Source organism: Egretta garzetta, unplaced genomic scaffold (genome assembly GCF_000687185.1).
Source record: "Egretta garzetta isolate BGI_Z169 unplaced genomic scaffold, ASM68718v1 scaffold149, whole genome shotgun sequence".
Classification (NCBI taxonomy): domain Eukaryota; kingdom Metazoa; phylum Chordata; class Aves; order Pelecaniformes; family Ardeidae; genus Egretta; species Egretta garzetta.
In genome coordinates, this window is record NW_009269998.1 from 3,352,864 (window position 1) to 3,367,127 (window position 14,264).

At 43.6% G+C, this 14,264-nt stretch overlaps 1 protein-coding gene across 1 annotated transcript in view; it reads left to right on the top strand.

The window, feature by feature from the left end:
- Positions 1 to 377: 377 nt before the first annotated feature.
- The window catches only part of RNPC3 (RNA binding region (RNP1, RRM) containing 3), a 144,479-nt gene continuing 130,592 nt past the window's right edge, over positions 378 to 14,264 (top strand). The window contains exon 1 of the mRNA XM_009647540.2: positions 378 to 461. Coding sequence (XP_009645835.1) covers positions 378 to 461 — 84 coding nt within the window. The remainder of the gene's footprint in view (positions 462 to 14,264) is intronic.

The window sequence follows — 14,264 nt, forward strand, 5'->3', positions numbered from 1 at the left end:
GAAAAAAATAATTTAGAAAGACCCATGAAATTACCCTACAAAATGAAGCTGCTAATTTATTTAATATTTGTTGCCCTTACACCGTTCATCACGTTGTGAAATTTAAGCTAATACTGCATTGAGAAAGAGGAACGCAACGTTTGAAAGACTGCGGTGGCCGAGAGCGCACTAGTACGCTGTCACAGCGGATACTCGTAAAATTTCAGACACCTACATTGATCGGAGAATAAAAAAGGGAATGAAAGAGCGCACAGTTTGATCTCAAACACGTCAAGCCGGGACAGCCTACCGAGTTTGAAACCTGACCACGAGTTTGCATTACTCGCTCTTTGCTGCTTAATTTCCAGCTGTGGGAGCCACAGGAATGGGCTGCAGGCATGGGAATGCTGCTGCTGCTGTCCCTTCGACAGGGAGTTTCCCTGTTCCTGACTTCCCCTCCCAAAGGCAAGATGGTCTGGCCGGTAAAACAGTGGCTTCTTTCTATGCAGAGGACAGCAGGAAGAAATGCAGGAATTATTTTGTTTCTGAAAAATTCCCCTTAAAAAACAGACGTTCAGTGCTTTGCTTCCTCTCTCACTTGTTAGGTCTCTCCCTTTAAAAAAAAGTGTTCGTCCTCATTTCTTAAAATCTTGCTGCTTTTATATCCTCACATTAAAACTGTGTATTCTGAGGGTCATAATTTGGTAGGCAGCTCAGATCCAAGGTTTTCAATAATTTGTTTGGAGAAAAGTCAAGTGTCAAGAGTCAATAAAAGTTGAGTGTCAAGAATTAATAAAAGTTAAAGCCCATGCCAGCCTTCCATAAGTCTATGCCAAACCTATGTTTGGGGAGATCTTTTTCTTAAAAAAACAAGGAAACCCAACCAAAACGCAAGCAAACATCAAACTGTCTTAATACCAGTAAAGGCCATTTCATAGGAAAAGATGACCCATCTCAAAAACCAAGCCCTGCCCTGCTGCTCCTTCTCCACTAAAGCATTATTGCCTGCCAGAGAAATGTGCTCTTCCATCCATCCACTCTTCCATCTACCCACCCACCCAGCAAACACCCAAGCATGGACTGAAAACCCCTCATTTTAGGTGAAAAGAGCACTGCCTTCCCCCTGTGGTATGATGGAAGGTGCAGTGTGACACTTGCTTGATCCCAGCTTACTGTGTGCTGCTCTTTATAAAAAGGTGAACGTAGGCCTGATGAGGGGTTTATTGCGTTCAGGTGACGTCCCCCAAAGGGAGGGGACGGCCGGGTGGCCCTGCAATGACTTTCTGAGCGTTACCGGCCGTGCGCAGCTGGCAGCGCTGCTGCTGCTCAGTGCAAGCAGCTGGGGAGTCTGCAGAGGGCCTGGGAAATTCTTATAAGAGGCAGGGAGGAGCCACCCATGAAGGGCTGAGGAAAGTCTCCTTAGGCTTTAAAAAGGGAGCCTGAGGTTGTAGCACTCCAAGAATGGAAAGCTGCTGGAGCTGGGAGCAGGATTTGGATGTGCAGGTACCAAGGGCAGGGAGGAGCTTGCTTACGAAGTGTTGTATTTGAACCTGTCTCTTCCAACAGATTTGCATTTTTTTCTGTTTGAAAAGCTACCTTGTTCCAATTTGGGTTCTTCTGAAACTTAGCTTAGGAATTGAACACCTTTAACTGCTTTTTGGAGTGCTGGTGCTAAGGCAAAGGTGCAGGTGGTTCTGCCGTAAAGCTCTGGCTTGCTGCCTGCCCTGTCATGTGGGGCTATAAAAGTCGTCTCCTCCAAGGCAAATTTGTTGGTTCTTGTGGCAAAGCTGGAGCTGTCTCTTTGGCTGTGTGTTGGCATGTGGCTGTGGGTATCCTCATGGCAAATCGTAGTCCTGTGATAAACTTTGCTTATCGTGTGGCTTTGAGGATTTCACCTGCTTTGGCCAGATTTCCCACAAGGTGCCTGAAAGGTTCCAACCCTTTGAGCCATCTCAGCTGACTTCTTTTCTTTCTCTAAATAAACTGCCACAAAAATGGACCTTTCCCACCCTCCCTGTGCCAGCTCTGGAGTTCCATCTTGCACTTGTGTTAACCTGCAGCCCAGCAGGGCAATAGCCCACTTCTGACCAACGCTGAATTGCCTTGAGACAGCCCCTTAGAGCAGATGAGCAGTGTGAGCGAGAGCTACAACACTGATACTGTTAACGAGGGGAAACTGCACTGAGTTAATGAGTCCTGAGATGGAACAGATTTCATGGCTTTTAAAAGCAGCCAATAAATACAGCTTCAGTTGTACTATTTCTCCTCTGAAGTCTGCAGAATGAGACTCATCAGACTTAGGCAGTCTGCTTTGCAGTCAGGGGAATCTTAAAATGTAACTCAAATAAGTTGAGGAAAAAACCTAAAAATGCTATATGCTGGCTCTAAAAGAGTATACACATGTGGGTTGCCATGCAGTTTTTATCACTGTTGTGGTTTAACCCCAGCCAACAGCTCAGCCCTCCCAGCCGCTCGCTCCCCCCCGCAATGGGATGGGGAGAGATTGGGAAGGGTAAAAGTGGGAAAGCCCCCGGGCTGAGCTAAAGGCAGGGCAAGAGGCAGAGCAAAAGCCACGCACACCAGCAAAGCAACCCCAGGGATTCATTCCCCGCTTCCCACGGGCAGGCGGGGGCTCAGCCCCCCCCAGGAGAGCCGGGCTCCATCCCGCCTGACGGTGACTGGGGCAGGCAAACGCCATCGCTCCCAGCGTCCCCCCCTTCCTCCTCCTTCCCCCAGCTCTCTGTGCTCAGCATGAGGCCATGGGGTGCGGGACACCCCGGGGGTCAGGCGGGCTCAGCTGTCCCCCCCGTGCCCCCCAGCCCCTCGCTGGTGGGGTGGGGTGAGCGGCAGAAGCGGCCTTGGCTCTGTGTGAGCCCGGCTCAGCAGGGACGAACCCATCCCGGGGTGCTCAGCGCTGTTCCCAGCACAACCCCAAACCACAGCCCCACGCCAGCTACTGGGAGGAGAATTAACCCTGGCCCAGCCCGATGCAGCACAAGCGCTCGTTATTGGGCCGTAACTCGTGTAGCGGGGCTGGGAGCCCTGCTGTGGCGAATCCCGTAGCCGGAGCTTCCTTTCCAGGTATTACTGTATAATAAATATTCAGAGACTGGTGCTAAAGAAGGTAGCTAATGACAAGCTTGAGTTCTCAAGCACAAATATTATATATGTTTATATATATAAAGAGAATATAAAAATTCTCTCTGTAAGAGAATTTTAGTTCAGACCGTACAGAGCCTAATCCCATCCTCATACCAGTTTTATATGGTTCATTAAACAGACTTAGGTCCATATAAATCGTCAATAAGTGCGATCGGAAGCACATGATTTGGTGGTCATTAACTGAGGTTATGCTATTCATTTTCTCATTACAGATCTAAGCAAATCAATGTATTTGAAGTACAGATATTTTTCCCCCATATAACCTTATCAGGGTGCATCGCCACCCGGTGTTACAGAGCTGTGTGTTCCTTGCTGTTGGGTTTTGGCAGGGGCCAGAACGGGTCCGCGTTTACTGCTTCGGTGCTGCGACGGTCAGCCGCGGCCTTGAGCGAGAAGTGAACTCTGCGTGCTTATAGCCCAGCTTTCCAGTTGCATTTTCTTAAAACTTGCTGGGTGTGCGATCCTATAAGTCACCGCTGTTTTGTGCTGGTCAGGGGAGTGGCGAGGGGTGGGCAAACTCCTCTCCATAATTTTCTACCATCTCAATTCTACTTTTTCATAAGGAGAAAACAAACAAAAATACCAGTGATATAGCAGGCTTATCACTGTTTTTTTTCTGAAATTATGAAGAAAGAAAAGACTTGGTGATTAAATTGAAGTTGTTCCTGGGTTCTCTTCTACTTTTTGTTGGGTTGTTTTTTCCTATTTCTCACTCGAAAAATGGTTTGTGGTGGAGTAAGGGAAGAGGAAACAAAAAATTAAAAATTAAAAAAAAAGGCTTTCAGTGTAGTTTAATTTAGATTTGTAGTATCAGTTCCCCCTGTTTCTAGTGTTCTTCAGTTACTGATGCTGAATTGCATATTAAAAGAGCATGTTTTAATTTATCTGCAAGATGACAGAGGAAAAATGAGTTCAGATTTATTAAAGTTACAAGTTAAAAATTAATTGAAAAACCTATTCCTGGAAAATGGTCTCATTCAGAATTAAACTGTGTTTAAAGTTACTGTGTGTGTAACTTTATGTGCTTTAGAAGAAAAGCGAGTTAAATTACCCTAATTATGGAGACTAACTCTGAATAAATTTGTCTAATCAGCCTTTTGATATGTTTGCAATGCGACTTGGAAATTTAATTTGTTTTCCCAAGTGTAAAGATTGACTTGGATCTAGTCTTTAATTACTCCTGTATTCCGATAAAAAATTGACGTCCTCTCTGAACTGTCCACTGTAGAATCTGTAAAATCTTTTTTTGATTCTGCAAGGAAAAGGTTTAATTTAATGTCTGCAATGAATTAAGATCGTGGTGTTAATAATGCTACGTAATATGGGATGGTTAAATAATTTGAAATGTTGGGAAAATCATTTCAGAGCAGCAAATGTGCAGTTTGATGCTATTAGCTGGTGGGGGGGGGCGATGAGCAAGGAAGGAATGGTGAGCGTGGCGTGGTTCATCTCTAATGCTGTCGTATCAGGAGCGAGGTAACGCTTGCTGTAGCAGTAATACCCCGTTACAATTACGCGTTGAAATATATAAAATAACCCAGAGGGAGTTTCCGAGTTATTTTAGAACTTTAACTTTTTGCTGGCGTGTTTGTGGGAAAGGAAGGGGTGGGGGAAGCTGAGAAGAGATTTGGAACTTCTAGATGAAGTGAAACCATAGCAAAGCCTGTAGCCAGAGGCTGGCACGGGGAGTGCAGTCTGCACTTGATGTGTTACTCCTTACAGGTGTTTACAGTAATATGCCAAGGAATAGAATCGTAGGTTCTTGCCTTGTTCAGGAGTGGTGACAGCAAGCCAGGCTGGGTGGTGGAGCTCCCCAGGCTTTCATTCAGAGCCATGAAGTGAGGGTTCTAAGCTTGTCTTCTAGTCAAATGCCAGATAACCTGATTTATAAATGGTTCAAATCCAGGCTGTGGGTTGTGGGGAGACCTGTCTGGCAAACTGGACAAATTATTTATGCCCTTGTCTAAACTTTAACTGGATTTCCTTCTGGGGCTGAAATATCTCTCAGCCCCCGTGTTGCACCTGAATCGCGGCGGGACCGGCACCCCTTTGGCTTCTCCCCTGGCCTCTGTTTGCCCGCGCGGGATCTGAAGCCCGACTCACACTGCCATTCTCTCGAAAGCAGAGCACGTATCTCCCTTGGCAGCGTATAAAATATAAAATACAGTTGTGTCTGTCAGCACAAATAAAATTTCTTTTTATTTCATCTAACCATATTTGGAAACCCTGGTCCCAGTTGTCAGTGTCTCCAGGTAAATCTTCCAAGCCCTTCTGGGTTGTTGTGAAGAACATGAAGCCGTGGCGGGTTTAAAAACATTTTAATTAAAATAGATCCAGCTTGCTGCTTTCAGTCTTTCTTCTTCTGTTCCTGAGCAGCGTTACTAAGTAATTATTATAAATCCTAACTTCAGGCTGTTAGACCGAATGAGCTGAATGCTCCAAGCAGTGTGCGACTGCATCTCCACGGTAAGGACTTCACAAATGTTTTTGTGGACCGTGTTGCCTGAAACATGAATGTGCGAAGGACCGTTCCTGTGACCTGTCCTCACGCTGACTTGTACTTCTGCATTCAGCTGCTTGCGTTTAGGCCCAGGGTGGGTATAGATTTAAGTAGAAAATTGACTTAGTAATGACCTGAAATGGGAAACTTGGATTGTATAAGGTAGTTGGGTCCATGAAAGAAGATTAAAATGGCAATGGGAGAAGGAAAATATTGGTGACCCGAACTACCTTATACAATCCATGAAAGAAGATTAAAAATGGCAATGGGAGAAGGAAAATATTGGTGACTGAAATATGGAATTAAGAATTGGTCACAGAGAGCATGACCCATTTACCAGTGAGACAGAAGGGAAACCCACGATGAACTGCTTTGGAATGGGGTAGACTGGCTGTTTTGTGAGAGCTCGTCTGATAGCAGATGACTAGAAATGTGGTTTTATGGCACAATTGGGTTTTTTAGATATTTTAAAATGAAGGCTTTGCTTTATTTTAAATTTTTAGTGTAGGGCAGTACACAGGCAGCCACACTGAATGGCATGAGGTACACGGACAGAACAATACACGTCTGGAAGTCTTGGTAAAAGTTATCGAACCTACACAGAGCTGATTCATTTAGGAGTTTGTTGCTGGGCTAAACATAGGGTCTCCAGCTTCGTAAACAAAAGCTCTGTTATGAAGCAAAAGAAACGGCTCCCTGCGCTCAGGCCAGCTGAGTTTGTTATGTTCAGCCCAGACTGCTTTACAACCAATAATTCTCCTGGTTTATACACAGTACCCTGCTATTTCCAGAGGGATGGTTTTATTTGACTGTCCATTCACCTAGGGTACAAGTTTAGCTTAAAGCTGCCGGTGCCAAGTGTGGCAAGTCGATCTTCTGCTGCTTTGATATCTCACTTTACCAAGCCAAAACAAGCATTACCCAGCTCTACAATTGTGGCTTACCAGACTTACCGTTAGATGCAGAGTTTTAAAGCTTACTGTGGCATATCAAAGGAATGTGATCATCGAGATGCACAAGACCAAAATTACAGTGCCAGGCTCGTAGCATTACGTACAGCTTCCTGCATTTTCTTTACACTGTCATGAAACATAAAATGGATGCTACAAAACATAGATTAACCAAGGAAAACATTAAAACATTAGGAAAGTATTCCTGAACTTGGGCGGTTAAGAAACTTGTGAAACTGTGAGAAAATGTTAAGCTTCATAGATATTTTTAACACTTTTTTTGTCTTTAAAATGCTGATTTCTGTTTGTGGAATGAGAATTAAGCAAGGTTCATGTGTGCCAAGTTAAATATCTGTAATGCCTGGCATGAAAGTAAAGCAACCTTACATGAGAGTTGTAACTAAGGTTGGCTACTACCGGTTCCCTGTGTTTCTCATTCTGGCTGAGGGCACGGGAGCTGATGCTTGGGCGCTAGCAGAAGGGCTCAGATACTCTCCCACCCTGGCATGTGTTCTTCTTAAGCACACAGTTGGGCCACTTCCCGTCATTCCCCCTCTATGTATACTGACACAGCCCTATCCTGCGTGTAATGGGGGAAGGAGGACGACGGCTGCCCGCAGAGACTCCAACACACAACTTTTCTCTCGTTGGGAACCAATGGAGATGCAGGGTGGTGTTCACAGCTGGTGTCACGTGAGGGGAAACTGGTGCTGGAAATGGGAGGGGGCAAAAACTCCTTTGTCCCCCCTTGCTGTCTGTCCTGTGAATGGGTCTGACTGGCAAATCCAGGACAACAACCAACAGCTATGCAACAGCCATCCAATGCTATCCTGCCATCTGGGGTGGGAATTGTTTCCTCCGGCTGCTACAGGCGTCTCATTAGTAGTTTGAGGTGTGAAGAAATGTTGGCATTTAGGTTTGCATGGTTAAAATAACTTATAAAGTGCCTTTTTTTCTCTGTTCTTTTTTAAAGGTGCGTGCAGTTATTAGCTAGCTCTGGGACAATTGTGTCCTTTGCTCGAGGTACAGCCGGCTTCAAAAAGCGAGCCGCGTGTTTGAGTGCACAGGGATCAGGATGGTGTGGAAATAAAGCCACAGGGCTGCAAGAAGGGGCTTCCCAAAGCTTGTTCCTCTGGTATTTTGGGCAGATCTTAAAATACAGTCTATTTTGTGAACTTATCAGGTCTCATCTCAGATGAGTTCAGTTCTTTCTGTAATGGAAAGATTGCTCTGGAAGTCCATCCTCTGATGTAAAAAAACCCGAACAAACCAACTTCTAATTTTCTGTCTACACTTATTCATGGCTAATTTACATCTACCTTAATGCAAATGCATGATTACTCTTCTTGCCTCCAACTACGCATTCGTCATGTGTATTGATAGAAAATTATCGTATTCTCTGTTAGCATCAGCTTGGGTGGGCTGGATGGGGTTGTATTTTTAGTCACTTCTTGTAAAAAGAGCTCTCATTTTCCCTGGTACTTCTTTGCGTGCATTTCATTTTGAATGCATCTTTAAAAGAAATGCTTAGGGTCTTTTGGTGAAAGCCTTTACCTGGAATGCTTGCACATTGTAGGTAGTTTGAACATCTGTACTGCTTGTGGTTTTCTTCTTATTTTGTTGTGCTATTTTTGTTATAAAACATCCTTCAGAATGCATTAAGAAATTCACAGCCTACTGTAGCACCTGGTTTCAAAGGAAGTGAATTGTCTTGATCCAAGTTCCCTGGTGTGATGCAAGTCCTGGATGCTTTTGCTGCCCTCACAGTTCTTTCTGTGGGTTGACAAAGCCTACCAGAGCCCACAGTTTGGTCCCACGTATCTTATTCTCCACACCTGGAAGGTTCAGAAGGAGGAAGCTATGCTACAGGCTTCCCAGATATGTATTATTCCATATTTACTAAGATATGCTCTCAATTTGCACTATACTTTACAAATGTGTAGATGTTAAAACTCTAATCCCATTGGGTTTATGCTCCAGCTTCATTAAAATGCAGAAATGAATTAATGTGAATGCAAAAAAATTGAACCAAGCTTCTGTAAGACCCATGTCTCTGGACATAAAAAACTAGAGCTAAAGACCTTGCTTTAGGCTTAAATTAATGCTCATTAATGAATGAATGCTCATTAATTTCATTCACTGAGAAGAATTTTTTTAGGAAATTTCCTGATACAAGTGTGCTGCTTGCTTTTCTGTGTTGAGAAAAAAAGTTATATGGATCTGTTCTACTTTCAATGTTCTACTTACAGGTGGAGCTGGGAAGACATTTATTAGCTATGTATTAGATATGAATGTGAGGACCTTGAATGGTTGGTACTTTGAAGGGGGGAGAGGGAAAACACTCAAAGAAAACTTTCAAAGAAAAATGCAGTGTGTATCTTGGTTTGTAAACACAGGAATAAGAACACAGATCACAGAATCCCAGCATGGCCAGGGCTGGCAGGGCCCTCGGGAGCTCACCCAGTGCCACCCCCCTGCCCAAGCAGGCTCACCCAGAGCAGGGGGCACAGGACAGCGGCCAGGCGGGGGTTGAAGATCTCCAGAGAAGGAGACTCCACAGCCCCCCTGGGCAGCCTGGGCCAGGGCTCGGGCACCCTCACAGTCAACAAGTTCTTCCTCCCGTTCACCTGGAACCTCTTGTGCTTCAGTTTGTGCCTATGGCCGCTTGTCCTGGTGCTGGGCACCACTGAGAAGAGTCTAATTTCTATGAGAAGAATTGATTTTTAAATATACATTGTGTATTATCTAAAGGAGAAGCAAATACTATAGAAAAATGTGAGAGGAGAATAAATTTATACAAGTAAAATTTCTAGAAGAGACATGTGGGGGGTAAAGGAAAGAGCTAGAGGATAGACATGGAACAAGAAATGAGCTATTTTGGACATTCTTTCTTTGACTTTTCCTTAGTTGGATGGAAAAAAGACATTAAAGTGTGTGTAGTCTCTATCTCTAGTGTCAGTACTGATGGAAGATAAATACCCTGTGGTGCCTTTCAAGGAATGGAGGAAATGCTTGCTTTACATAGCCAACCTTTTTCAACAGAAGAAATTCTGGTTTCTCAATTGTTTCTGAGCCAGCTGGTGATTGTACAATTGTAATTTCACAAAGCTACTACATCACCCTTATTTAACTTGCACGATTCGATTGCTTCCATGCTTAAACGTAGAGCATTTCTGTAGGGTTTTCTAAGTTGATTTAAAAAGTTCAAATAGTATTTCCTTCAATATTTCTTCAGGATTTTTTTTGTGCATAGCTACAGCTTCTATAGTCTTTGCGCCAGCTCCTCTTGAATTACTGAACTTCCTTAATATAAATCAAGGCTTTATCACCTCAACAGGGCAATTTTTCTTGGCCTTAAAAAATCTGAAACCACAGCAGCCGTGTAGATTCTGCAGCCACGAGCCTGATATGAATAACTTCCTTTGTCCTTGCACAACTGGAACAATGTACTGTGGCTAGAACTGAGCTGGACAAATGACAAGTCGCTTCAAATACTCCCAATGTTAAAACCAATTAATTCTTTCTATTAATAATCTAATAATTGCATGCACTTCTGCATTAAAAGGTGACAGAATTACTTTAACCCATTGATTTACTGGTGTGGATTTAATCTCATCGTGCAAACAAAAATGTTTTTTTACATCAAATTATAACATCAGTCATAATCTTAAAGAATAGAACACTTCTATAAAAACAATATTGTCAGCCATTTGGTTCTGTTTCCACCTTAGACCCATCTCGGGGATTTCTGCTCATAAGAATGAGATTGCAGGCAGTCACCTTGCTCAATCAAGGAGTTAGATTTATGGTATAAAATGCAGCATTGTCTAACTTTGTGTCTACATCCTATTTTTTTCTCCTGCTTTACCTGCTTTGCCAGGCTTGCTTGCTTTAGCAGCCCGTATTGTACTGTCTCTTCCAGTTGTGCATTTGCTTTCATATAGCCTGGCTCCATAGGAGACCTTCTGGGACTACCTGGTTCTGTGGCTTTCATGTTTGGTAGGACTTTGGTAGGTGGGAAATGTAAAACTCTGCATTGCCATTTTGTTCAGTTAGTAAACCACTATATTCATTAGCACAATTTGCTAAAACCTGTGATGTCCTCCTTTAGAAGAAAGCATTTTAAGATACCTGCCTCTCATACTTGGTTGCCTTGCACGTACGTATATTCTACACATCTGTGCTTTTTCTGTGGTTTTTGTTACTACTGTATTTGCGTCACCTAATTTAAAACAGACTTTCAGCTGTTTTCAACTATAATGGGTTTGTGGCTTAGTATGTGAAATAGAATTGACTGCACAAAATGTGAAATTCTGATGCTAGACATTCCGGCTAGGTCTTTACAGACAGGAATGTGTATTTGTCTGGGCAAGCATTATAGTCCTAGGGGTGCTTAGCTCTCTTAGTGACAGCCTGAATATGTTGAAGTAATTCGATTTTTTTTTTTAAAAAAAAAACAACCAAAAAACCCAAAACAACCAAAAAAACCCAAAACACAAACCCACCAAAAAACCCCCCAAACAAAAACCCACAACCAAAAAGATCTGCCCTAAGCCAAACAAAAAAACCCCCAACCAACAAAAACAAACAAAAAAACCCACTGAAAACCTCACCCCAAAGAGAGAAGCCTTCATTGTAAAGAAAAGAAGGAACTGCCTTGGCACAGCTCCAGCACTTGCACTGTAAATCTCAATACAAACTCAGGGGAAAAAAAAATGAGATGTTGAAAGGGGCATGAGATATCTTAAGCATATAAAGCCCTGAATATCAAGTAAACTCTACAATTTAAGAGAGATGCTTGCTAGCAGGAGTAAATCTTACTAAAAGGACCTCTGAAGCATAGATGGCTCCTAACCATCATCTACTTCTGATATTTGACTGTATCTGCAGAGGAGCACAAACACATTAAATACACAAATCCTCTAAAGGGTTTTTAGATTTTAAAGCATGAGGTGGCTCATCCCATTTTCCAGTCCCACCCCCAGTTTTTGGAGAAAGCAGACACTTCACATTGCTCTGGTAGCGGTGAGCACAAGTCACTGGAACAGCCACAAGGAGCTCGTAGACAGCGTGAGGTGCTCGGCTGGAATTGTCCCTGTGGGGAAGGGACAGCCTCTCTAGACAAGGTTAGGAGAGAATGAAGAATGAGGGAGGAGACACTCCCAGGATAGGAAAGAGATGAGAAGGAGGAGTTTGAATTCCTTTTCTCTAACAGAAGCTTCTCAGGGTGGGCAGATAGGAGTTAAGATTACTGAAAGTCTGAGGGTTTTTGTTTGTTTTTTATTTAAGTTTGGGTTTCAGAATATAGAGAGCATCTTCCCTTCAGCCAGCTGCTAAGAACCACCTCCTCCCTCTGCCTGTAGCAATTTCAATGTGTCCTGTTATGGCTTTGCATTCTAGAGCTGCCTATAAAATCTTTGGTCGTCATTCCCAGGGGCAGGAGCAATTGGACAAAACCCATCCGATGGACACACCATTATGTAGCATGACCACATAGTCCTTCCATAGGGAATGGGCTGCCAAACACTGTGTTCCTGATTCCTGGCCTGGGCACTGCCAGAGATCTTACATCGCCACCTCCTCTTCTATTCTCCAGCAGCCTGGCTCTCTGAATTGATAGGACACCTCTTAGCAAAACTCAAGTCCTAGGCCACCAGCAGGTTTTTGCTTAGATGCTCTCTGCAGCTATACCGACGGCTCTGGTCATCTGGAGCAGCAGGCATGGCGTGGGAGATGGGAGAGAACGGGCCCTGGACTGCAGCTCCAGTTTAGAACTAATTCTTGTCAGTCTCTGTAATGTCAGTTTTAAATGTTGGGCTACCTGGTTAAAACAAGTGATGGGCCATTCGTGCTACTAGTCCTTTTAAATGATGGAGTTAAATGGAATGAAAAAAGAATAGCACGTGGCTTGCATCCATTTTTATCACTGGCATAAAACTCACTTCCAATTAATGTGTTGCCTTCATTTTAACTGGATTTTTAATGAATAAGGAGACTGATTTTACTATGAACTGCAATGAAAATGCTAAGAGAAAACAGAGCTCCTGTTTATATTGTATTGTACAGCGGGGCACGAGACTCCCAAAAGACAGGAAACTGATTGTTTGCATTGGTAATTCTCAGTTTTTTCCATTCTGCAACTCCGTCTGCTCCCAGGACCCTTCTTGTGCCTACTCAGGAACTAGAGAAGATTTCCTGTCTATGGCGGAAGCATACAGTAGCCAGAGGCAGAACAACTTAAAGACTTAAATTTAAATTCTGTATGATCGCTGAAACAGCTGGATGATGCAAATTCCCTTTCTAGCATTTTCAGGAAGCACTAGGATGCTTTTCTAGCATTCACATGCAGTTATACAAAAGTAAGCACGTCCAATGCTACGCCGTGTCAGACCCAAGATCCGTCCAACCCGGTATCCTGCCCCGGGGGGCGGCCAGGGGTGTAAGAACATCACCCAGTGCACCGCCCCAGCGTCTGGGGATCTGCTGTTAACGACGTTCTATAGTGGAAACATCCTCACCAGCACGTTCGAAAGCTACTGACAAACATTTTACGCCAATTTGCTTAATTGGTTTTTGAATCTGTTTATACATTTGGCATTCAACATGCTACAGCTACAAACGCTGCCGTTTTGAGATGCAATATGTGAAAAAGTATTTCCCATTTTTAGCTTTAAATCTGGTGGCTGATAACCTCTTCAGGTGGCTGCCAGCTTTTTGAATGTTAGGAAACAGTAAGAAATAATTCCTGACCACTCTTCTCTATTATCATTTCTAATTTTTTTGTGCCTAGAGCAATTAATATCAAAGCTGAAGAGTCTTGATCTTTTAAATCTATCTTTGTCCAGAAACCACTCCATAATTCTGCTTAAACTGGTTACCTTGCATCTGTTTACTGTGATACTGGGGCATCCTTTTGCGAAAGGAGGTCACCAGTAGCAACCCTCAGGTGTGTGCGCTGGGGATCCAGCCAGGGTATAATGATTTTCTCTTGCTTGTGTTATCTCATTCCTATTCATTTTTAACTTGTATTTGTCTTTTTGTCAGTACTGGACTAGAGTTTTCAAAAAAATTACCCAGAGTAATTCTAAGATCTTAAAGTTTGGGGAATAGTTTAGATCCCAATGTGTTATGTGCCTATTTAAAGTGGTATGCGCCGCCTGAGAAACACAGGCCTCACCACAGAGGCCGGGGTGTTCTGCCACCTTTGCGCAGTGGAATGGCACCATAACTCTGTGTCACGGGGGCCGGGGGTATTTAACACAGCGCGGCTCTCACAGGGTTGTGGATCTTGTGGGTGCTGCAGAATTTGGGTTGCAAATGGGAGCAGCATTTCTCTGGATGAATGGTTTGAAACACCAATACCTCTTTTAAGAAATTGAACAATTCTCCCAGGTTATCTAAAGTATTTCAGTTATACACAAGAGATTTTTTTTATGCCTTTGTGTGAGAGAAAGCTGAGTAATCAGTTTGGAAACTTTCTGTCAAAACACTTACTGTGACCTAAAACATGCCCCTAGGGCGAGTCTTGTTTAATATTTTTATCAATGACCTGGATGAGAGGATTGTGTGCCCTCAGTAAATTTGCAGACGACACCAAACTGGTGGCAGTGTTGATCTGCTTGAGGGGAGGAGGGCTCTGCAGAGGGACCTGGCCAGGCTGGATCCATGGGCCC